General features: G+C 37.9%; 1 protein-coding gene across 5 annotated transcripts in view; it reads right to left on the minus strand.

Moving 5' to 3' along the window:
• The window catches only part of l(2)gl (LLGL domain-containing protein l(2)gl), a 124,377-nt gene that overhangs the window by 41,501 nt on the left and 56,708 nt on the right, over positions 1 to 26,168 (minus strand). For all 5 annotated transcript variants that reach the window (XM_071689067.1, XM_071689066.1, XM_071689064.1 and 2 more), the window contains exons 5-14: positions 22,895 to 23,038; positions 20,419 to 20,557; positions 17,550 to 17,746; positions 14,437 to 14,585; positions 13,415 to 13,587; positions 10,771 to 10,891; positions 9,300 to 9,439; positions 7,509 to 7,661; positions 4,269 to 4,373; positions 2,499 to 2,658 (exon numbers count right to left, since the gene is read on the minus strand). In XM_071689067.1, the coding sequence (XP_071545168.1) occupies positions 2,499 to 2,658; positions 4,269 to 4,373; positions 7,509 to 7,661; positions 9,300 to 9,439; positions 10,771 to 10,891; positions 13,415 to 13,587; positions 14,437 to 14,585; positions 17,550 to 17,746; positions 20,419 to 20,557; positions 22,895 to 23,038 (1,481 nt within the window). The remainder of the gene's footprint in view (positions 1 to 2,498; positions 2,659 to 4,268; positions 4,374 to 7,508; positions 7,662 to 9,299; positions 9,440 to 10,770; positions 10,892 to 13,414; positions 13,588 to 14,436; positions 14,586 to 17,549; positions 17,747 to 20,418; positions 20,558 to 22,894; positions 23,039 to 26,168) is intronic.

The following is a 26,168-nucleotide window of genomic DNA, read 5'->3' on the forward strand; positions in this document are numbered from 1 at the left end:
CACCTCACTGCAGGTAAATGATCTGCCTGGCTGCTTGAAATCAGCAAACTAAATGTCACAAAAACAGGGTCATCATCAGAAGAGATAAAAAATCTAAGAGAGTAAGGTACATAAATGTGCTGGCTCGATTCACTGCCCGTCACAGGATTTTCTTACATAGGCAAGACAAATAAGCAGTTTAAAAGTTTTGCCTATGACAAAACTATAGTTTCTACAATTCTTTGTGTGCTTAATAAGAGAAGATTCAATGATTATATTTCTACAATTCTTTGTGTGCTTAACAAGAGAAGATTCAATGATAATACCACTGATCTGAGAAATACAGGTTATAACTGAAGTAGCATTGGTCCTATCAATACACCTGTCATTCTTTCTAATGTGAATAAACAAGGCACTGAAAACTGTCCTGTCCTAATACATCATTTACATTGATTATGTCTAACAGGAAGGTTATTTCCAGTCTGTCAAACGTAATTCACATTAGTTTCTTTAAGGTATTCTATAAACACGACCCTTAGAATTTTCTGACGAGTTACTGATTAGAGTACTTTTAATAATATTGGTATTACTAAAGCCTACATTCACATTCAAGGTTTTGGGTGATGGGAAACTAAAGTAAAATTATCATACTATGGCAAAGCTAAAAGATTCTTCGTATCATGGGAGGCTTGGGGTTAACTCTATAAAGTGATTGCCAAATCAAGGGATTTGTCAATGAAAGATCTACAATACTTTAACTTGGATTCAATGCTATGTGCATGTTCTCAAACTCTTCATCTAAGAATTCTGGACTGCATATACATAATGCCCTTGGGAACATTGACAAAATGTTGATTGTTTAACTATATCATGTTGTGCACATTAAAAAAGAATATGTGAACAAGCACTGCCGGGTTTTCTGCAAATGCTGAGCTTAATCAAAGAAGTTTCCAACACAATGAATCAAGCAATCTAGGAATGATAACAGATTATCATCAATTTCTAGTTCCACAGTAAAATTGAAGGATAATACTTAATGGCTGAGCAGGGGAAGGAACACCTGTCTATTTTCACTTGTTTGCCAAACACAAACATCATCAGAGTGCCTGCAGGAGGGTGAAAGGCACACATGGAACAGAATGAATTGGAATGATGTGCTATACTGTGGTCGAAGTGCCATCAACTGACTGAACCAGGGCATGTGAAGCGTCTAGGGAAAACCATGGAAGGGCTCATGGGGCCTGGATAGGGAGTTGTAGTTTCGGTGCATTACACATGACAGCTAGAGAATGAGTGTGAGTGAATGTGGCCATTCTTTGCTTGTTTCCTGGAGCTACCTCACCATTAAAGGTGGCAATCAGGTGTAAAGAAATTGTATACATTATCTTAATTCCTTTCCTTCGTGCATTTGTGCTGTTTCCCGCAGGACAGAGTGGCATCAGGAATGGATGAAGGTGAGCAAGTATGAATATGTACGTGTGTATTTGTATATGTATGTTCATGTATATGTACATATAGGTGCATATATGTACATATATGTGTATGTGAGTGGATGTGTCTTTCTCAATCTGTTTCCTAGCACAACCTTACTACTGTGATGAACAGCAATCAAGTCTGATTTCCTTCTTAAATTCCATATAAAGATCACTTAACACTGATGAAAGAGGGTTATCCATTATCATACCGAAATTCTGACCAGAATATTCTTCCTTAAATATAAATACAAAAACACTTAATTAGGAACATTAGGTAGGAGCTTCTGCAAACACTGCCCTAGACTTGCCTTCTGCCAGTGGCCTGTTAAGGGCAAGGCACTAAAGGTTAAGAAGCAGCACTGGAGTTTCTTTAGTTATGCAGACTCTGTTGTACTGGCCATCCTTTTGAGGGAGTTCCAATTGGAAAAGGCATCAGAGATCAATTCAAGAAATGCAGAATTTGAAATAGGTATATTTACATTACCCAAAGAATTTGAAGGACACTCTAATAGAAAGCACTGAAGCTTTTGCGAACTGGGATTAAACATCAAATCTTACAAGAATAAAACCATAAGTGACTTGGAGATTACTACATTTTGTTAAATATTTCTGAATTGTTCATAATATTAGATTTTGATACATTACCAACCAATGGGTTTAATAAAGAAATTAACCATTTTAATAACATTATATCAATAAGCTTAGGTCCATACATGGCAATGAAGGAGACAATAATGAAAATCCTTTGGTGAAAGTTATTACCTTTCACCAAAAACTCCAGTTGTCTGCTGATTAGTCAAAAGCAGCCCTACATGAGCTAGCTGCCACTCCCACATGACAGTGATTAGCAAAGACAGGGAAAAGCCAATGCTGCCACACTGATTAGATGTGGTGCAAGAAGGTCCTAACACAAATATTCAAGAGATATCTCACTGCTCATGGGAAAAACTGGCAGAGGAGAGAAATACTCTGTATATATTTCAAGGTGACCAGTGAACCTCTAAATTTTCCACACTATACTGTGGAGGGTGAACAAAAGCTTACCTAAGGGGCTTAAAGTACTTTTTGAGAGCAGGTTTTTCCTTTGCACAATATCAAAGAGAGCAAATCCATGAGCTGTTCCACAGGCTACTAGTCCCCATTCACTATGCAGAGTAAGTGAGGTGCATGATGCAGGAGGGTAGAACTGCACAACTGCTGTTGGCTGTGTAAGAAAACATAAAAATATGAGGTAATCACATTCAAATCAAGTGTGAAATTAAGCTCATGCCTGTCTGTCAAAAATACTAACTATGCAAAGACTTTCCCTTAAGACTCACATAAGATTTCCATGTAACTGGCTTGTCTTTTTATATTTCTATTATAAATGTTATGTTTTATTCCCAATGACTAGGTGTTAATAAAAAAATGAAAACACAGATATCTGAATACTTACACAGGTTACAGTAGGTTTTCACAAATGTCAGAAATCTACTCTTTACATTTAACATAAATTTCATGGCCATGAATCACCACCCTGCACTTGTAACTGCCTTTTCCACTTGCTCCTATGGCTTCTAGCCATTTCCTGCCTACTTGGCTGTAATAGTTAACAGTCACTTCCACTATCACTTCTTCACTGCAAGCCACGTGTTTCATGGTGAGTGAACAGTAGTCTTCTAATTGGATATATTATCTAAATTCATTACTTTAATCAATGTTGCTGTTTTAAAAGGTTCAACTACAGGTATGTATATCATACATCTAAAAATCAGAGTTCAGCAAGTCTTTATTTACCTCTATGTTGTTTGGAAAGACCTTGAACACTTGTGCTATTTCTGCTTATTTGACCAATATACATTGCCTATCAACATGGATAACAGAGGTAATAAAATATCAGGAGCAACATAGAGTGACACCTGTATATCAAGAAACAATTACTGGCAGATAAGGTTCTTTAATGCATCCATGACAAGCCCATCTACAGATACTAAGCAATCATAAATGCCTAATTATTAAAGTGCCTGATGCACCAGACTTTCATTACAGAAACCTTTTCACAAAATGAGCTAAAAGTGGTAGAGGATAGCCCACAACATCAATACTGAGGAATAAATTAGCCATGAAAATTTAATAAATGGCAAAGAGGATAAGAACAGGCAGTGAGAGAACAGAAGGGAAGCACAAAAATGGTGGAGATATCCAAAGAAGGCAAATGGAAAGATAAAACAATTCCAAGAAAACCACCATAAACTTATCAAAAAATCCTTCTCAGCACTAGTTATTCAACAGGTAACCACAAGAGTAAAAGATAAGTAGAAATGGTTTGTATGTGGTGATGTCAATGGGGAGCTTGCCATCAAATGTTTGCATGATGGTTGATTTTTCATTTAAACAAACTGGGCAAGGGTTAAGTGATACGTATGATTAAGCCAAGAGGTGGTACACACCTGATCCACTCTGTTATTGGAATTGGAGTTAAAGATAACAAACGGATAGATGACTCAATAGAAGGTTATTTTTCCAATAACTTTAATACAACAAAATGCTTCTGTATGAGATATATCCTATAAATTTCAATGAATAGTGGTCCTCAGAACATCTATAAGACATTATCATATAACTATAAACTTTAAACATGATTTTCAGGTCTCTTTCTACATATATGACTAAGATGACTTTGCAATTTCACATACCAATCAGAGAATAATTATCTCACCAAAATTTCCAAAGATCACTCTATCCAGAAAACAGACTGCAATAAGCCTCCTATTGAAACTATGAACCTCCTAGGTAATGAAAGGCTAACAGACATAAGATCTCTCGTTTCCTTACCTGCATACCCATCTCAAATTTAACTGCGTCAGTCTTCATGTCAAGCTTATTATGACTCTTCCAAACAAAATTGTCAGTTTCAGCCACTAAGTTTACATTCACACACTGGAATACAAAATTACAGCATGTGTGAATACTAATATCATATACAGTATTATTATCATCAGTATCATTATCATTAATATAAATATTCTATCCACAAGCATACAACCTCTCCTTATCACACATAACTTTTCAAAACACTTAACTCACACAGCTCATTTTTTTTGTAACTAGATTTTCCTGTGGTGAGCACTATGTGCCAGCCCTGCCTTTTGAAAAAATGGTAGGAGCAATAGACAGAGGTAGTAGGTAAGGAGAAATATTAAGTAAAAGTAGTAGGTAGGAACATTATGCAAGAGCATTAGGTAGTAGTAGTCAGTAGGAACATTTAAGCAGGAGCCTCTGCAAACACTGCAGTAGACTTGTCCTTTGCCAGTGGCCTGTTATGGGTGAGACAATGAAGGCTAAGAAGTGGCACTGAAGTTCACTAGTCATGGAGAATACTGCTGTGGCCATCCCCTTGAAGGAGTTCCACAGGGGAACAAGCATCAGAAATATTGATAGACAGATAGATAGACAGACAGAAATTTTAACATCATTAATATTACCATCAATTTTTACCATAACTCTTAACTGTCAAGTATAATGCAATGAAATCTACTCGCACACGCATCTTACTCTGCTGAAAACTCTTCAACACTTTAAGCAGCTTTCATCCCTCACCATATACTTGTATCACCCTCTACCAGGGTTCTCTTTAAACCCAATTACATGCTTTCTCCAGATACATAAACTTCTCATACAAATCCATTTCACAAAGTTTATCTCACACATATTCTCAATGAAGCAAACACCTAATCCACATATCCTTTACCATTCTTGGAACTACATTGTCCCTCCCCATTATGAAGCTCTGTGCATGCTCCCATCCTCTCAATTACCACTCTCACATACAACTTACCAGGCACACTCAACAAACAAAAACTCTGTAACTTGAACATTCCCTTCAGTCCCCTTGCCTTTATACAACGACATTATGCAGGCATTCCACCATTCCTTCGGCATCTCACCATGGTCCATGCACACAATGAGAATCCTAACTCAATCACCCTCTTTGTTAAAAAAATTCAACATCAATCCAACCTACTCCAGTAACTTTGCTGCAAGTTAACTTACACAATGCATTCATCATCATTTTCTCTTTCTCTTTTCAATAACCACTTTCCATGACTCTATTACTTTGCATACTGCCACATTCAAAACATCCCACATCTGCCACACTACCATCAAACATATTCAACAATCCCTTAAAATACCCACTCCATCTCCTCTTCACCTTATTTCTCAACATTGCCACTTCCCCATTTGCTCCATTCACTGATGTTTCCATTTGTTCTCTTGTTCTCCTCATACTATTATCCTCTTTGCATCACATTTTCTTATCTTCCCTGAAGCATGCTTATATTTGCTCATGCTAACTCTCATTTGTCCTCTTTTTCAGCCCTTGCATCATCCTCATGACCTACCACTTTCTCTTGTTCACCTTCCCCATTACCTGCACCCCTTCCCTGCAATTAATGCCCATACATCTCTCATTTCACTTTCGCTACTAACTTCCTCAACCTCCACTCTCTTCCCATTCTAACCTATCAACCAGCTACCTTCTACATGCCACACGCTTCACTTGCACCTCTAAGCACTGCTTCCCTCAATAACTCCCATTCCTTAACCACTCCCCTAACTTTATCTACCCTCATCCTTCGCCATTTTATACAAAATCTCCTAGTACCTTTTCACATAAGACTTTTTTTCCAAGCACAATGACTGTCACCACACTCTATCACCCATATCATTTCCTCTTTTCCTGAAAGTCCAAAAAATCTTCAACCTTATCTCCACCATAAATGATCAGACATCCCAGCAGCTGCCCCTCTGAGCACACTCACATCCTTTGCACATTATCAAATGGTACAATATCCAAAATTCCCCTTTAACTACCACCCCCGCTCACTAATGTATACTTATGTATGTCCCTCCTTTTAAATCAGGTATTCCTAATCACCAACCCCTTTTCAGCATACAATTCCACAAGCTGTTCACCATCTTCATTTACATCACTGGATGCCCCATGCTCCTTAATCATACACTAAACTGCCAAGTTACCAATTCTCACATTCAAATCACATATCACTAATACTCAAACCCTTCCATCAAAACTGCTGCCACACTAACCCAGCTCCTCCTTTAACATTTGCATCTCTTCCTCAGTCCTTCTGTTTCCAAGTGCATAAACATCAATAATCTCGTCGCAGAAGGCGACTAAAAGGGGAGGGAGCGGGGGGCTGGAAATCCTCCCCCTCTCGTTTTTTTCTTTTTTTAATTTTCCAAAAGAAGGAACAGAGGGGGCCAGGTGAGGATATTCCAAAAAAGGCCCAGTCCTCTGTTCCTAACGCTACCTCGCTAACGCGGGAAATGGCGAATAGTTTAAAAGAAAAGAAAGAAACAGTCTCTTACACACATTACTACATCTTCAGCAATAGTGTTGCCCTACCTTAGTTCTTGCCTCACACTAACCGTGACTTTACCCCTAAAACATTCCAAAAACATTCTTTTCCCCTTTCCCCTTTAGTTTTGTTTCACTCACAGTTAGAACATCCAGGATCCTCTTTTCAAAACAGCTAACTACCTCTCTTTCTCTAATTTTGGTTACATCCATACACATTCATAAAATCCATCCTGATCCTTCGAGGAGGATGAGCACTTCACACTGCTCCAACTTTCAGAAACTGCAAGACAAGAAAAGTAGGGTTTCCAGCCTCCCATTCTTTCGCCCTTTAGTCACCTTCTACAACTTGCTGGGAATACATGGGAAGTATTCAAGTTAAATAATGTAAAACAAATATAAATATGCTCACACCAATCAAGTTACATTAAAAATCTTTTTACTGCTATGTTTGTGAAAACAATATAAAACTTTTCATAGACCAAAACATTTTTTCTTTCAGAGAAGGAGGTCTGAAGCATTACTAAAAAAAAAAAAGTGAAACATAATTAGATAACTTTGGGATTCTCAACTCTATAGTAATCTAATAACCTCTTTTTAAAATATATGCTTCCTCATATAGTGCAATTGATAACTTTATTCTCTAAAATTTGATAATACAATAAAAACAGAAAGCAAATTTCCATGCCCCTTACCTCTGGAACTATCTCCTTCTCTTCCATAGCTAAGTTGAATATGATAACCTGTCCAGCTGTACCAGCAACAACAAGTGTTCCTGTGTAGGGGCAAATCTCCATTTTTTTTACCCCTAATCTTGGATCATCACTATATGGATCAAATAATCCAGCCTTAAATGGACAGGAAAAAAAATTGTCAATACTGCAATTCAGGCAAAGAAACACTTGTAAAAATGTATGAACCACAAAAATTTGAATCAACTGAAAATTTGAACATACTAAATAGAATCAAACATTAACTTTGTAAAACCATTCAAAATTCATATAAAAATATTGCCAATTCAAATTTTTTTTTTCATACACAACAGCCCTTCCAGCTATAGCAAGAAAACACAGAAGAAATGAGCAAAGGCAATCCTTCAGCCTCTAAATATTGTATCATGCAATATTCTTGCAAACTCTGATACGTACACAAACAGTTGTAATTATCCATCATCAAATTTATTCTCTTTATCAAGAATAAGATCAAATATTACATAAAGGTTTGCATCTTTTCAGGATATTAATTGTGCAGAACTGAGGTTCCCAACCCCAATTCTGACTATGAGTAAAGGCCAACGATGCCTAATTCCCATAATCATCAATACTACCCGTCTGGGTATCAGGAAGGTTAGTGACAGCTGCACAGTAAGCCAAATCTTCAGTGGTTGTCAAGCTGCATTACTGGGACCTTGGTAGCTGTCATTTCTTTCCGTCTCATCTACTAGTGAACAGTTGGCATCCTGTCCATAATAATCTCTACTCGTCATATGTAACATTACACTTGATGACACTTAACCCCCAAACCTTATTCTTCATAACTCTAGATTTTCCTGCAGTAAGCACTATGTGCTAGCCCTGCCTTTTGCTAATATGGAAGGAGCAATAGACAAAAGTGTAAGAGCATGGTGTGGGAGTAAATGCAGTCTGATGGAGAGAGCTGACCAGTGTGTACCTAAATGGTTTTGATATATAGAGGGTATTAACAGTGAAAGCAAGAAGTGGAGGGAACACTGGGAGAAGGGGTGACTAAGGAGGAGAAGGAGGATGGAGTGAAAATGAAATAGGCTTTGAGGTAGTGCAGCCAGAATATTCAAGAGGGTAAGAGGTATGCAAGAGATAGCATGGACTGGAACAATATGGTATATAAAAAGGGCAACATGTTGTCACTGGGATAAAGCAGAGCATATAAAGTGGGCTGGGTGAACCATGGAATGATCAGTGGGGCTTCGATGTGGATGGTAGGCTCTGTTTGATATAATGCATGTCAGCGATTGAGCCCATTTTTGGCTGTTCTTAGCACTATCTTGCTCAGGTGGGAAATGGCAAACGTATAAACAAATTACTTATGCTCATCACAGAGAGAAAGAGGTAGCCACCTCTTGACAGAGGAGGGACTTCATCCTAAGGTTCATTCCCTGTACACTCCAACTAACCTAACAAACACTCTGTAATGCTGCTAATGAGGTTTGTGTGTTTAACCACCTAAAATCACATGTATCAGTACAATTTCTCAGTGATTCTAGAGAAGTTACCACTAGTAGAATCAAATGAGCAGATTAATCATATTTTTCTTACACCAATGGTACTGTGCTAAATAAAAGAGATCCCTGCAACATCATACTCAATACCATGCAATATATTGAAAGGGGTATATGATATGAATGCAAAGAATTAATGTTCTCTTCCAGATACCAAATGCTCACAAAACAGTTCATTTCAGATGCTGATAAAACCTAACTTTAAAGAACTTACAACTTTTAAACTTACTTTCCTAAATGGTGGCCAATCATCATCCTCTGCTGATGCACCATCACCTCCAAGATCCTCTGATACAAACAACTGTGATGTTGACAATTTATAAAGAAGTGTCAAAGAAACCCCTGAGGCATCCCAGAACTGTACAGTGCCTGAAAAGATTAAGCTTTCACTAACCAAAATGTAAGGGAATATTTGTAAGCATAAACTTAATAGGAAATATGCAAAGGATACACTCCCTGATCACAGTTCAATAACCCATTAAGCCAAATGCTGTCATCAAAAAACATTAGTCTCATCATATTCACAAGTTGCTTTCCATAGGTCTATTTCTGCTGTACATTACTTCCCTATACATAACTTCTCAGAGCTGCTCTAGACATACAGTTAACATTCTAAACACTTGCTCACACCACCAAATTCCCATTACAAGCAATAAAATGGAAAAAACAAACTTACTAAACCAAAGAAGCCCATTCAAAAATAACACATTATCCAATTCAACACCAATGGCAAAAAAAAGTGCACAAAACTGCACAAAAACCCGAGCACAAACAAGCACAAAGCCTTCATCTCAAAAACTAAACTTACACCCAGATCTTCATTCCTTCCCTGATATATCCATAGAATCCTACAAAAAGACAGACGAGGAAGACTTAAAACACCTGTACATCACATCACATTCATCACCACAACTCAAAAAAAAACCAGAAAACAATGAATGAAACACTTGAAATCTTATTCATGAACATAAAACTACAAGACACCAACTATACATGACAGAAAGAAAAGGGATGTGAGCAAATGAGGCCTTTTCTTTGTGTGTTCTTGGTGCTCATTCAATGTGGGACACAGCAAACAAGTATAAAAGAAAGAAAAAAACAACAATAATATGATCAAATACAGAACCTCTCAAGATCACTTGCTGCCCTTCCAGATATGCTCTTTAATCATAAAACCTCACCAACAAACCTAGCACAATTTTAGGTGAAGAATTCAACACCCACCACCTTGCTTGGCTCAACATCCATACCACACCTCCCTGAGATGACCTGCTCCTAAATCAACTGCATCCTTGCAATGTTCTTAACCTATGCAGCTACCTAACCAAACCTTCTGCACTCGAACAACACATACAAGGAACAATGGGTGCACAACAGATGAACTCTCCTCTGACCATACATTTTTCTGATTACACTTCAGCTAACCTAACAAACACCAAAAATACTTTACAAACTAAAGGAAAGTTGACTGGCATGTTAACAATCATATGCATCCTATCAATGCTGTACTCTATTTCCCCCATTATTTCAACTGTCTACATCAGGAAAAAAAATGGTAAATAACAGAGTAAATGGGTCAACAAGTTAAACACTATTTAAAGCAAAGTTTATACACAAGTGAAAACTAAGATGTTAAGAATCTTTAATCAAAATAGATTTTCAGCAACCAAAATAATTTCAAAACTCTCAATCAAACTAACCATCTTCATGGCCAGTCAACAAGATATCCCTCTGTCTGGGTGTGTCAGTATTCTTGACTTTGCCTCCATTGATAGGCCATGGCCGTGTTGATAGCCCCGATTGCTGCTTGGACCCAGCTTCCTGGAAAAAAGATAATCTTTAAGATTAACTTTATAATTTCTCTCAAAAAAATATGGAACACATAGTTTTGCACCCAGGCAATGTCAGCCTCTTCTCAACATCAGAGCATGGCTGTTTAGGAAGTCTCCCTAAAATATATCCATTACTGACAATTTCCACATATTCCAATATCAAAGAGCCAACACATTTCTATAAGCATCTGGAAACAAGAAGTACAGCTCACAGATATCTTCAGGTTATTTCAAATGTGCTGGAGTATATCATATCTTCTATACTACAAAGGCACTTCTTAATTACTCATTTTGCCAACTAGGTTCAATCATTAGGTGAGGCTAACACTTTCATTCAATACCATCATATGCCATAAATCATCCATACTACTCACAAACAACAACCACAACCTCGGCATCTGAAATCATCCCTAGTTCTAAACAACTCAGTCGCTTAACTGTTCATCCCTGGTGCATTCTGCATTCTCTTCTCATAACTTCTACCATTCTTGTTACTGAAAAGCTAATGAGAGAGAGGGTACAACTAATAATGTCTTCCCCTTGATCTCTCAAAAAGTAATTCAATATGCTCATAAATACTCAAGAGTACTGGACATCCCTTTCTCATTACTATTCTCACTCGCACTATATGGAACGTAGAGTAGAATCTTTGCTCACTGTCCATTCACAGTATTCTATCTATCATGCTCTTTCTCTAATCTACTTTACAACAAAACATTATGCAATGTTCAGAGAGGACAATCCCAAATACCTTGTACTGTTAAGTGCTGAGAATCATAAGACCTTATGTTAATTCTTTAGAAAAATACAATGAGAGAATGGACTCAGACAGAAGTTGTACTGAATCTATCCATATCTACGACTACTTCTTAAGACATTCAACCCCTCCATTTACTCCACCCACATAACCAGCCGTGAAACCAATTTGTACTGTGGAATACTGCAAAGCTACTACTCCCAGAATATCAATTTCTCCTGAAAACCAAACTGTCCAATGATGTTTCCAATAGGTTTTAATGCTACCTACTGCTACTGCTTCTAGTTAGAGATCTGTATCACCATTGCTGCTTCAAGGGTTGGCTATGCACATGTTTTAACATGAATATAGTGTCCCATGCCTTATGGATCTAAAATCTAGCAATTGTGATATAATCTAGCTAAAAATTTCTCTCTCAACTTCAGTGTCCTATCACCATTTTCCTTATTCTCCTAACTTAGTTCCATTCTTTGACCATTTCACCTACAAGGATATGCTATCCTTTCAATACCTTGCTGATTTGGCCTGCTATATATGGAACTCATGTACATCACTAAGAGTGGCCTAGTGCTTTCTTGTTTTCAACTACTAGATCAACTCATCAGACAACCTACTCCTATTCCTGATCATCAAGGTAAAAGTGTTAGTAAAACCTGATATATTGTAAATCCCTAACTATGCTAATAACTGAGCATTATAATTCTATCTTTCTGGGGTCTGAAACCATACTCTTTTAACTATTGCCTCAATTCAAATAGTACCTCCTCCCATTCCCTCCAAAGTCCACCTATCACATTTAGGATGACTCATTATATTAATCCACGAATTTCTATTTTTTTCTGGGAGGTGATTATTGTTTCTCCTCTCATGATGCTCCTGTACATGTAGAATGGAAGTCAATGCTGCATGTATGGAGGCATATATCCTTATTCCACTATAAATACATATCAAGAAAATCTGCTATATGATCAATTGTTCTGAACCCATATGTACCATGCAATAAGTGTATCATTAAGTAGTTTTCTGTTTCCATATTTGTTTGCCATTGCCCATGTTAGCAAGGTAGCACCAGGAAGCTACACTAATGGGCTCTCAAGCCTAACGTCTACTACAAACTTATGACGCTGAAGAAATAGGTAAGCTATCTATTATATCTAACTCTGTTTCCATTTACACCAATTGGATCAAATGCATACATTTATATTTCTGCAAACAATATAAATATTGCTACCCTGGTGTATAATTTCTTTGAAGAGGCTGATAACATAACTCCTAAACCCTTATACTGTATCTAATTCTTCATTACATACTTACACAGCCAATTTTTGTGTCTGCAAGATGAGAAAGGAAGAGAAATCTTTCATCCCATTCACTGTTTTGTACCTTAGCAAGGCAGAGACAACAACAGAGAACAAAGCCTTGGAATGAAAATCTTAGCCAATTACAAATGCAAGATACATATATCTAAAGATTTTCTTTCTCATAATTGTCAAGGAAAGATATTCCAAGGATAATTCTTATCAATGAATTCAGGAAAAGGTTTACATGATGCATATATGAAGACTATGCTACACAATATAAATAAAACTGTACTGAAAAGCTTATGATAAACATCAAAAGCAAAAACTAACATTTCTTTATGACCCCTATTCCATGACTAAGGAGTAAAATAATTGCAGATGAGAAGAATTAGCTTGAGACTTGACAGATGAACCAGCTGTGTGTATATCTAACAGAAAGAAGTTACTTTATTACCTTAATTTTGTCATAAACATCTGCTGCCACTGATGATGCCAATACAGAACAGGTAATAGCTGATGAGTGAAGAGATGCCAGGTATGGTGCAGCAAAGGAAGGCCAATCTTCTGATTCCAAATCTATGAACACAGCCTCTTCCTCAGCTAAAATCACCAGACAGCTAGCATGTCCTGATATGAGTAAATAATAACCAGTTTGGCATACATATAATATCTTCTCCATTTCACATAAAAAAAACACAAAATATTCCATTAAAGGATAAACTAAAGCTGAGATGCATTCATTCCATCCCTAAGAGAGACTTTCAATATCTGCAACATTCCATGGACCATAAGACCTTTCAACAGGCCTCTGATGACCCCAAAAAATATACCCAAAAAAACAATTTAGCATCATGATTGCAGGAACTGATACTTACATATATACATATCTTCATACATACCCATCTTTGCCCTTACAGATAATCATGCTCATAAAAGCATTCAATATCTTAAAATAGAGTCCTAAGGATTCCATCATTGCTAAAAAAACTATATATCTGTATCAGGAAATGTAAGAAACCAAAGCAAATAACATTCAGATTCAACTCCTTTGTAAGTCTGACAACGTTGTCAAATCAGGAACATTTAATTTCTGTGTACAGTGACAGCTCCAAATTAAATTTCTGTACAGTCTTTGTATTCTGATTTCTTCCTAAAATCAAAACTAACATTCTTTTACATTGTATTTCACATAATTCATAAGGCACTTGAAAAATAAATCTGGAATGGAAAATGGAGATTTCTACTACATTCTGGTACTGTAACCTATTTATGAGCTAAGTCATTATTCCCACAGCAGCTTTGGTAATAGTTAAGCAGGTTCAATAAACCATACTCAGTGAAGAGACACCTATTATCACTATGCATTTCTTAAATACATTCAGATTTTGACCAAAATAAGCACACTAATAAAGGCCTCCTAAACACTAGAAAATTCCATCAGTGTCACCAAAATCATTTACACAAAAGTACACTTACCCTCTTCACTATCCTTCACAACAACAAAGTCAATAACTTTAGAGGTGAGGTTAAATGTAACGTGATTATCATCAAGTATTGCTGTTACTGTATTGCGGTCACCATAACTGGCTCTCGGCATCCCTCCACTAAACACGGTGAAGTCACTCCTGGAACAATAATTGTTTGTTTCAATAATCAAATAATTCAATTTCATTTTAACAAGGTACAGTAATCTATAATGTTAAAATACACAAGTTAACAGGGATTGAAACGAGCTCATTTTTTCTTACTAAGCAGTGAAGCATCAACGGTAATAAAATTTAATAAATAATTGCAATACCCGAATAATCTGAACTTCACTGAGATGTACCCTTGGTAAACTTCCTCAAAACCTTCTTCATTTCTTTTCTCTGTTCATCAGTTGGGACAAGGCCAATTATGAGAATCACATTAAACATTCCCAATTTTGGCATAATCTAAAGCAACTTACAAATTTTTGACAATTTTCCTTATACACCCTTGAGACACAAAGCCATATCCTCTTACATTTACCTCTAACTCTGATCCAGCAGTTTCTAACAATTTTGAGTCACATACCAACAGCTTGTCTTACCACTACCTTGTGTACATTAAACTGGTACGACACTGTAAACTTTACAAATCTTACATTTATGACACAATATAGCATATGTGTAATCTAGGCACTATACATTGTCCAACATTCCTTAACATAATCATGCATTAAAATTTCTTCTCACAAACAATCAGAACTCCAGCCTCAGCATAGTCTGATTTTTCTTTTTAACTAGCAGGGAATCAACACCTCTCATGGACAGCAAAAGTTTGCTTTCTGGGTACAGAAACATTATAGAGCTAATTCTTTTTACTCAAATCTCACAAATGATAAAATCTCAAAAACTTTGCATATATTTACCACAAAGCTCAGTTCATTTCAAAAGCTTCCCTTGACTTGTTATACTTACTGCACTTGCTAAGCTTTCACTAATCTGATGCCATGTATGAATTACCTGAATGTTTATTTCAAGTTTGTAAAACATGGTGTTAACTCCTTGTTTTAACATGGAAAGATGCTTCATCAATGGTGCTTTAATTTCATGCCTGGAAATTAAATTAGTTTTCTGTAATAACTATCTATCTATATCTCTTTTGGCTGTTCCAATTGGAACTTCTACAAAGGAGTGGCCATGGCAATAGAGTCTCCATAACTAATGAACTCCCCTGCCACTTCTTAACCTTTAGTGCCTCACCTTTAACAGGTCACTGGTAGAAGGCAACTCTAATGCAGTGTTTGCAGAGGTTTCTACCTAATGTTCCTACTGCATTGCTTAGGCCTATAAATATGATGATGGCATTTTTTGGCACTTACTTTCGATAAAGGCATATAAATTGTGTACCATCAAATTGTAGCAAGTATCAAAGATCTAATGAACAAGAAACTAAGACTTCGAAGACAGGCTGATAAAGTACAACTACTAAGCAAAGTAATGAGTATGAAAATGGGATTTTTCACTGCTAGAGACAAAAAGCTGATTCGAGTGAGATACTGCAGAAGTTGGTTACTGAGTGTGGAAAAGTGTATGAAAGGAGAAAATTGAGAGTAAATGTGAATAAGAGCAAGGTCATTAGGTTCAGTAGGGTTGAGGGACAAGTTAATAGGAATGTAAGTTTCAACAGGGAAATATTGGAGGAAGTGAAGTGTTTTAAATATCTGGGAGTGGACTTAGTAGCAAATAGAACCATGGCAGCGGAAGTGAGTCACAGGGTGGGGGAGGAGGCGAAGGTTCTGGGAGCAATGAAGAATGTGTGGAAGGAGAGAACATTATCTTGGAGAGCAAAAATGGGCATGTTTGAAGGAATAGAAGTTACAACAATGTTATATGGTTGTGATGCAAGGGCTATAGACAGGAAAGTGAGGAAAGATTGACAAAGAAGATATATGTGTCTGGGATAAACCATGGAAAATTTTGTGGGGCCTGGATGTGGAAAGGGAGCTGTTGTTTTGGTGCATTACACATGACAGCTAGAGACTGAGTGTGAACAAATGTGGCCTCTGTTGTCTTTTCCTCACGCTACCTCCTGCCTGAACATGCAGGAGGGTGAAAGGCGTGCAAGGAATAGAGTAAATTGGAACGATGCGGTATACCGGGGTCAACATGCTGTCAATGGATTGAATCAGGGCATGTGAAGCGTCTGGGGTAAACCATGGAGGGTTCTGTGGGGCCTGGATGTGGAAGGGGAACTGTGGTTTGGGGCATTATTACATGACAGCTGGAGACTGAGTGTGGATGAATGGGGCCTTTGTTGTCTTTTCCTAGCGCTACCTCACACACATGAGGGGGGAGGGGGAATGTTATTCCATGTGTGGCGAGGTGGCGATGGGAATAAATAAAGGCAGACAGTATGAATTATGTACATGTGTATATATGTATATGTCTGTGTGTGTATATATATGTGTACATTGAGATGTATAAGTATGTATATTTGCGTGTGTGGATGTGTATGTATATACATGTGTATGGGGGTGGGTTGGGCCATTTCTTTCGTCTGTTTCCTTGCACTACCTCGCAAACGTGGGAGACAGCAACAAAGCAAAATAAAATAAATAAATATATATATGTATATGAGTGGATGGGCCATTCTTCATCCGTTTCCTGGTGCTACCTCACTGACACATACACACACATATAAAAATTCCCATACATGCACATACAGGGGAGAAAGAATATTTCCACATATTTCCCGCCTGTCGTAAAGGGCGACTAAAGGGGGAGGGAGCAGGGGGCTGGAAACCCTTCCCTCCTTGAATCTCAGTTTCTAAAACAGGAAACAGAGGAAGGAGTCATGCGGGGAGTTCTCATCCTCCTCGAAGGCTCAGATTGGGGTGTCTGAATGTGTATGGATGTAACCAAGATGAGAAGAAAGGAGAGATAGGTAGTATGTTTAAGGAAAGGAGCCTGGCTTTTTTTCATACATATTCACCATTTCCCACATCAGCAAGGTTGCACTAAGAACAGAGGACTAAGCCTTGGAGGGAATCTCCTCATTTGGCCCACTTCTCTGTTCCTTTTTTTGGAAAAGTAAAAATGTACAATAATGAAAATGAAACTTACTCCCTTGCAGCAGGTCTGAGGATTTTTGTGATGGGTTTGCAAGGGAAAGGTCCATATACAGTTTGGGGTCCATCTGCAGGCAGTGTAGACTCTGTTGCAGACCAGACCATATAGCTACCATCATTATGAGATGTAGTAAAATGTGCAGCATCTGTGTGCCAACAAACTGACTCCAGCTGCTGGCTACATACATAGGTCTGAAAACATAAAGTATATAAGATCAATATTGAATATGCAAAGACTAAACATATCAGGGCTCATTGCAACTATGTGGGATGGCATTTTTCCAGCTTAGAAATTACCTTTATGATCCATCCCTACATGAAAAAAAAAAAATCCCCTCAAAAATTTAGTCTAAACTGCATTATACTTTAGAGAATATACTGAAAAATGATATGCACTCTCCCCATCGTTGCTGTGAAAAAAGTGTTGAGTGGAAAGGGGAAGGCCTATTTTGGTGGCAAGATGCTCCTTATCTTATTTCTTTATTCACTTATTTACACTTTGTCGCTTTCTCCTGCGTTAGCAAGGTAGCACAAGGAAACAGACCCACCCACATACACGTATAAACATACACGTCCACACACGCAAATATACATACCTATACATCTCAACATATACATATATATACACACACAGACATATACATATATACACTTACATAATTCATACTGTCTGCCTTTATTCATTCCCATCGCCACCCCGCCACACATGAAATAACAACCCCCTCCCCCCAACATGTGCACGAGGTAGCACTAGGAAAAGACAACAAAGGCCACATTTGTTCACACTCCTTATTTATGTAAGTATATAACAATACATTTTTTTCCAAGCATGAATGCATCTTATATATACCTAATCACCTTACATAACTTATGATTTCCAGGAATGGTTTAACACTGCACCTATGTATTTTCACACATTTGAATGGTCATTACAGACAAACTTTATGTATAAGAACAAATGAACAAAGACCTTCATATATACAAAAAAATATTGAAACTCATGCATCAAACATGAGTTATGTATTTCAAAATCAACTGCAGTAGTGGGCAACATCTGGCCCACCCAAATTGCATATATAATCTCTCTGACATCCTGTGGATGACTCAGATGTATGATATTTTTTCCCAGCTGCAACAGTATGCTGCTAGTGACATCTGTGGATAACTGGTGGAGGTAGGCATCAGCTGGGATTCTAATCAGAAGCTTTAATTTGTCACACTATTATGGAAGCTATGCCATAAGGTTCATCACAGAACAAAAAGATTTGTTTAACCCTTACTATGCTCTGTACTTCATGAAAGGAATCATCAAGGGCTGCTCTGCAAATCATATATCAAGAGAATTGATGGTTCCTGCACTTATCCAGAGATGTCACTAGCAACCTACCACAACAGCAAAAAATATATGCATCTCAATCACCCACAAATCACCACAGAAAGCGCTTGAACATCACCTTAGCAGGATGCAATATTTCCATTCCAACTATTATGGTCATTTCTTAGATAAGATAAAACAAATTCTCGAACATCATTATTCAGTGTTTATATTCTTTGTCAAAAATACATTACTATTTATAACAGTAAGAAGCTGAAGGAAAAATGGCCTCGCTTGTTCACATCCACTCAGTTGCTAAAATACACTGCACTAAATCCAGAGCCCACTATCGACTGTCAAACACCACCGACTTTTCTGTGGTTTCCCCTGACCACTCCATATGCCCTGGTTCAGATTAATGACAGCAAATAGCCACCTGTTTACCACAATACTCCAATTCACCTAATCCCATGCACGCCTCACAAACTCCCACATGTTCAGATCATAACCCCGCAAAGTATGTCTACTCCACCCTTGTTTGGCCTTTTTTCTTGTTCCCCAATTTTGACACAATTCCCTCTTAATTAACCTCTCCTTGTCCATCCTCTCTAAATGTCTACTGACATCATAACATACCAGCACCAGTTTTGGAAAGAAAAAAAGAATCTCTCAGAATCCTTTACAAAGACTTCATCATCTCCAACCTAAACTATCCCTTATCTGCCAGGTCATCTTCCTTTCAAAAGTAAGCACATCAAAATCAAAAGCCATGCAAAACAGAGCACTCAGAACTATCATCAGTACCTTAATTACAAAAAAATCCACACCCGTCCAATGAAACAAAATACTTCAATACTATTCAATCCCACCACAAGATCAGCATTCCATTCCTTGCAACAGTAAAAAAACCCATCCCACTCAAGCTACTTCACATCCTACCACTAACCTCCTAGCAGAAACGATAAAACTCGCACCTACCTCACATTTCAGCAAATTGTGATTACAGATCCCCGCTCCCATGACAAATGCAACATTAATCAAAATACACTCAAACAAAAATGACTTGACAAGCATTAAACAATCTACACTAACCTAATCTTAAACCCTAATTCCACCAAACTTATATCCATCTTAAAATATACATTCCACAAGTGAATCATACTTCCACGTCTTTGTTCTGGACACTACCTATCATCCAAAAATTACAAATTTTGTTTTAACATACCACAGGACCTCTCATGTTACCACAATAGGACACTGAACTCCTACTACTCAACCGTCAAGCACTCACCCAACAAAGACAGACACATAACATCAGAACACTACTTGACATGTGGTCTCATTTGCTGGATGTGCTATAGTTCCTGAGTGCTGCATGAGCCCCTTCAGCAGGGGTTTCCTGAAGCAAGATAATATATATCTCAACAAGAAATATGAGGATATTTTTAAAGTGGTTTGCAGAGGTTCTGAATGTACCAGCACTGCTATACACTGGGGAGACAACATTGTCAGATACAATCTGAAGACATAACTATTGGTTTATTTTTACCTGGTCAGCACAGAGATTCTTTTTGTCCCAGAGAACTATAAGACCACGCTGGTAGCCAATTAAAATCTTGTTCAGCTCGGCCGGGTGTTCTGCAATTGCTTCAACTGGACCTGGATTTACTTTGTAGTCCTCAGGAACACTGGAGTGAAATAAGATATTACAAATAAGCTATTCATGATATTGAATACACAGTAAGATCCAAAACAATAGAGATCAAAATCATTACATGATGAAATGAGAGTCATCCACTCAGTATCACCAATACAAAAAGGAGGATCTAAGCTTCTGTAACATTATAGACCAGTAAGTGAGAAACTGCAGAAGCTGGTGACTGAGTTTGGTAAAGTGTGTGAAAGAAGAAAGTTAAGAGTAAATGTGAATAAGAGCAAGGTTATTAGGTACAGTAGGGTTGAGGGTCAAGTCAATTGGGAGGTGAGTTTGAATGGAGAAAAACTGGAGGAAGTGAAGTGTTTTAGATATCTGGGAGTGGATCTGGCAGCGGATGGAACCATGGAAGCAGAAGTGGATCATAGGGTGGGGGAGGGGGCGAAAATTCTGGGAGCCTTGAAGAATGTGTGGAAGTCGAGAACATTATCTCGGAAAGCAAAAATGGGTATGTTTGAAGGAATAGTGGTTCCAACAATGTTGTATGGTTGCCAGGCGTGGGCTATGGATAGAGTTGTGCGCAGGAGGATGGATGTGCTGGAAATGAGATGTTTGAGGACAATGTGTGGTGTGAGGTGGTTTGATCGAGTAAGTAACGTAAGGGTAAGAGAGATGTGTGGAAATAAAAAGAGCGTGGTTGAGAGAGCAGAAGAGGGTGTTTTGAAATGGTTTGGGCACATGGAGAGAATGAGTGAGGAAAGATTGACCAAGAGGATATATGTGTCGGAGGTGGAGGGAACGAGAAGAGGGAGACCAAATTGGAGGTGGAAAGATGGAGTGAAAAAGATTTTGTGTGATCGGGGCCTGAACATGCAGGAGGGTGAAAGGAGGGCAAGGAATAGAGGGAATTGGAGCGATGTGGTATACCGGGGTTGACGTGCTGTCAGTGGATTGAATCAGGGCATGTGGGGTGTCTGGGGTAAACCATGGAAAGCTGTGTAGGTGTGTATATTTGCGTGTGTGGACGTATGTATATACATGTGTATGGGGGTGGGTTGGGCCATTTCTTTCGTCTGTTTCCTTGCGCTACCTCATAAATGCGGGAGACAGAAAAAAAAAAAAAAAAAAAAAAAAAAAAAAAAAAAAAAGTTTAACATAGGTAAAAAAACCGTCATGTGATTAAAAATCATAACAAGCAAACTGTGATAAACAATAATCATATAAATAGAGGCAAACATGGATTTTTATTGAATAAGCCACAAGGAATGATATGGGGATAAATGCTTATTTATAAACTAATCATGTGGTTCAGGCATAAACTCCCTGGTAATATTTTTCTGTCCCCTGCAGCTGCAATACATATGGTTAAAATTCTTGAATCTGCATCAAGGCAAATTATCCATCTATCTATCTATATCTCTGATGAATGTTACAATTGGAACTCCGTCAAAGGGGTGGTGAAGGCAACAGTCTCTATAACCGGTGAACTTCAGTGCCGTTTCTTAGCCTTTTGTGCCTCATTCTTAAAAGGCCAATAGCAGAGGGCAACTCTAGCTAGCATAGTGTTTGCAGAGGCTCGTACCTAATGTTCCTATACTGACTACATTCATTAATGCTTGTGGACACCATATGCATTTTTATCAACTGTTACTGCCTAAGCTTACTTTTCCATACACTAGTCAGTCTATGTGGAAATATCAAAGAGGTCTATATACAATATGTGCCTTCACATTATGTAATAATTTGTGAAGCTGTGACTCTTACAAAACAACAGACACAGTGATGAAAAACCCAAGTAATCATATTTCTTTGTGACAAAAAATTTTAAAAAGTAACACATTTCAATACATATGTCTGACAGTACTCCTGAAGTATCTCACACTGGCAGCAGAGCAGGATAAATCAAGGGCACATAGCACGCTTAAACAATACTTCAACAGGTTGAGTTGTATATCCTTTTACGTAGAAACTCAAGTTGTGTATTCTTAGCCTTCTACTATACGGCTAGGAAAATAGTTAATGATCAAAAATTAATATTATGATAAAATTACACAATTCTGATTTTGTTAAAAGTAAACACTTTCTCTTCATAATTCTTTACTACCCCTCAATTTGTTTTTCACAAATATTTTATCTTTCAGAAATCATTTCTGTACTGAATTATTTTTTTCATCCTCATACATCTCATTTGTTCTTTGAATCTTTTGGTTAAATGTAATAAATCATACCAACTGCTTCATGTTTTATGAAAATTATCAACATAAACAATATTTACTTAATGCTACAGTAAGTGAAATATAAAATAATGCTTAGCATTAATAAAATCTAAAGTCACAAATCAAAACCAAATAGATATATAAAGGCAACTTACTTCTGCATTACTACATCCTGGTAGATGATATTGTCTGACATAGCAAAGGTTGACAGGTTAAGGAGATAGATATTCCCTCCTTCAGTTCCCACCATTAGGTGTTCACATCTGCTGTCTGCTACAACAACACTGATTTTCTTGAGCCTGGAGGAAAAACACAACACTCAGGAACCAATGCACAGTCTCCAATGCATTTAACACTCAGCATATAATTTGGTTCCTCAATAAAACATTAAAGTGTTTCAGTTTCAGATGTGTAAATGCTGTAAAAAGCCTTGGTCCCACTTAGATGCAAGTACCATACTTGCCTTAAAGAAAGATCAGCACAAGTGAATAAAATATTCAGTTATTTAATACAAGTCAAAAGATAGAGAAAAATATAACTGTACTATACTAAATAAAAATTTTGACTATAAAAATGGTTTGGGCACATGGAGAGAATGAGTGAGGAAAGATTGACCAAGAGGATATATGTGTCGGAGGTGGAGGGAACGAGGAGAAGTGGGAGACCAAATTGGAGGTGGAAAGATGGAGTGAAAAAGATTTTGAGTGATCGGGGCCTGAACATGCAGGAGGGTGAAAGGCGGGCAAGGAATAGAGTGAATTGGATCGATGTGGTATACCGGGGTCGACGTGCTGTCAATGGATTGAATCAGGGCATGTGAAGCGTCTGGGGTAAATCATGGAAAGTTCTGTGGGGCCTGGATGTGGAAAGGGAGCTGTGGTTTCGGGCATTATTGCATGACAGCTGGAGACTGAGTGTGAACGAATGGGGCCTTTGTTGTCTTTTCCTAGCGCTACCTCGCACACATGAGGGGGGTGGGGGATGTTATTCCATGTGTGGCGAGGTGGCGATGGGAATAAATAAAGGCAGACAGTATGAATTATGTACATGTGTATATATGTATATGTCTGTGTGTGTATATATATATGTGTACATTGAGATGTATAGGTATATATATTTGCGTGTGTGGATGTGTATGTATATACATGTGTATGGGGGTGGGTTGGGCCATTTCTTTCGTCTGTCTTCCTTGTGCTACCTCGCAAACACGGGAGACAGCGGGGAAAAAAAAAAGGTAAACTAAGTTTAGTACCAAAACAGTAATATTAACACCTGCTCTGAAATAACTGCAACAGATATACCGATTACATTTTCAACACAAGTTAAAAAACAATTCAAATGTCAACAGAGGTCAGGTTTCTCAAATTTCTGAAACTGATAATCAATAATATCAACCCCATTACAACAGACACGTATTTCTGCAACTAATCACAATCATCTGCCTATTTGCACCAGAATCTACCTCATATCAAAGGAGTATATAACAAAGTTCAAAAGGTGATCCATGCAGATTATCTGAGCATATTTAATTCACAACACATCATTACATGCCTAAACTTACATCTCTCCTGAAGATGCACTCCTTTACCGTACTCTTCTAATGGCCTACCCTAAAAACATATCTAAATAATTCAAATGAAGTGAATTATTTTTTCATTGGCAGAGGATTACAATATTCAAAATGTGCAAAAAGTATCTATAAAACTGTAACCATTACCATACAATGCACATAAGATATATTCAAAGGCAGCAAAATTAATGCAAACAGCAACTTCACTACATAGATCCATAGGAATGGTAAAGGGGCTTGTTTTCATAAATTACCTGTCAATATGAAGTAAAGAAAATGTCCAGTCCTCTGATATCAACAGTATTAAATATAATGAGGGTAGAAAATCATGAATATAAGTTTTTTTAAAAAACACATGCCCTCACTTAAAAGTTTTTTACCTCCCTAGGTGTCACCTTCTGACCTCAATCTATATTCTCACCTCCAAAAACTTGATCATAAATTGATTTTGAATAATGTTTCAGTAGTACTAGTATTCATTCATTTTATTATACTTAATCGCTGTTTCCCGCACCAGCAAGGTAGCACCAGGAAACAGGCAGACGATGAATGGCCCATCCATTCACATATATATATATATATATATATATATATATATATAAAGAATGTGTGGAAGTCGAGAACATTATCTCGGAAAGCAAAAATGGGTATGTTTGAAGGAATAGTGGTTCCAACAATGTTGTATGGTTGCCAGGCGTGGGCTATGGATAGAGTTGTGCGCAGGAGGATGGATGTGCTGGAAATGAGATGTTTGAGGACAATGTGTGGTGTGAGGTGGTTTGATCGAGTAAGTAACGTAAGGGTAAGAGAGATTTTTTTTTTTTTTTTTTTTTTATACTTTGTCGCTGTCTCCCGCGTTTGCGAGGTAGCGCGAGGAAACAGACGAAAGAAATGGCCCAACCCCCATACACACGTACATACACACATCCACACACGCAAATATACATACCTACACAGCTTTCCATGGTTTACCCCAGACGCTTCACATGCCTTGATTCAATCCACTGACAGCACGTCAACCCCTGTATACCACATCGCTCCAATTCACTCTATTCCTTGCCCTCCTTTCACCCTCCTGCATGTTCAGGCCCCGATCACACAAAATCTTTTTCACTCCATCTTTCCACCTCCAATTTGGTCTCCCTCTTCTCCTCGTTCCCTCCACCTCCGACACATATATCCTCTTGGTCAATCTTTCCTCACTCATTCTCTCCATGTGCCCAAACCATTTCAAAACACCCTCTTCTGCTCTCTCAACCACGCTCTTTTTATTTCCACACATCTCTCTTACCCTTACGTTACTTACTCGATCAAACCACCTCACACCACACATTGTCCTCAAACATCTCATTTCCAGCACATCCATCCTCCTGCGCACAACTCTATCCATAGCCCACGCCTCGCAACCATACAACATTGTTGGAACCACTATTCCTTCAAACATACCCATTTTTGCTTTCCGAGATAATGTTCTCGACTTCCACACATTTTTCAAGGCTCCCAAAATTTTCGCCCCCTCCCCCACCCTATGATCCACTTCCGCTTCCATGGTTCCATCCGCTGACAGATCCACTCCCAGATATCTAAAACACTTCACTTCCTCCAGTTTTTCTCCATTCAAACTCACCTCCCAATTGACTTGACCCTCAACCCTACTGTACCTAATAACCTTGCTCTTATTCACATTTACTCTTAACTTTCTTCTTCCACACACTTTACCAAACTCAGTCACCAGCTTCTGCAGTTTCTCACATGAATCAGCCACCAGCGCTGTATCATCAGCGAACAACAACTGACTCACTTCCCAAGCTCTCTCATCCCCAACAGACTTCATACTTGCCCCTCTTTCCAGGACTCTT

This window comes from Panulirus ornatus, chromosome 46, assembly GCF_036320965.1.
Source record: "Panulirus ornatus isolate Po-2019 chromosome 46, ASM3632096v1, whole genome shotgun sequence".
NCBI lineage: Eukaryota > Metazoa > Arthropoda > Malacostraca > Decapoda > Palinuridae > Panulirus > Panulirus ornatus.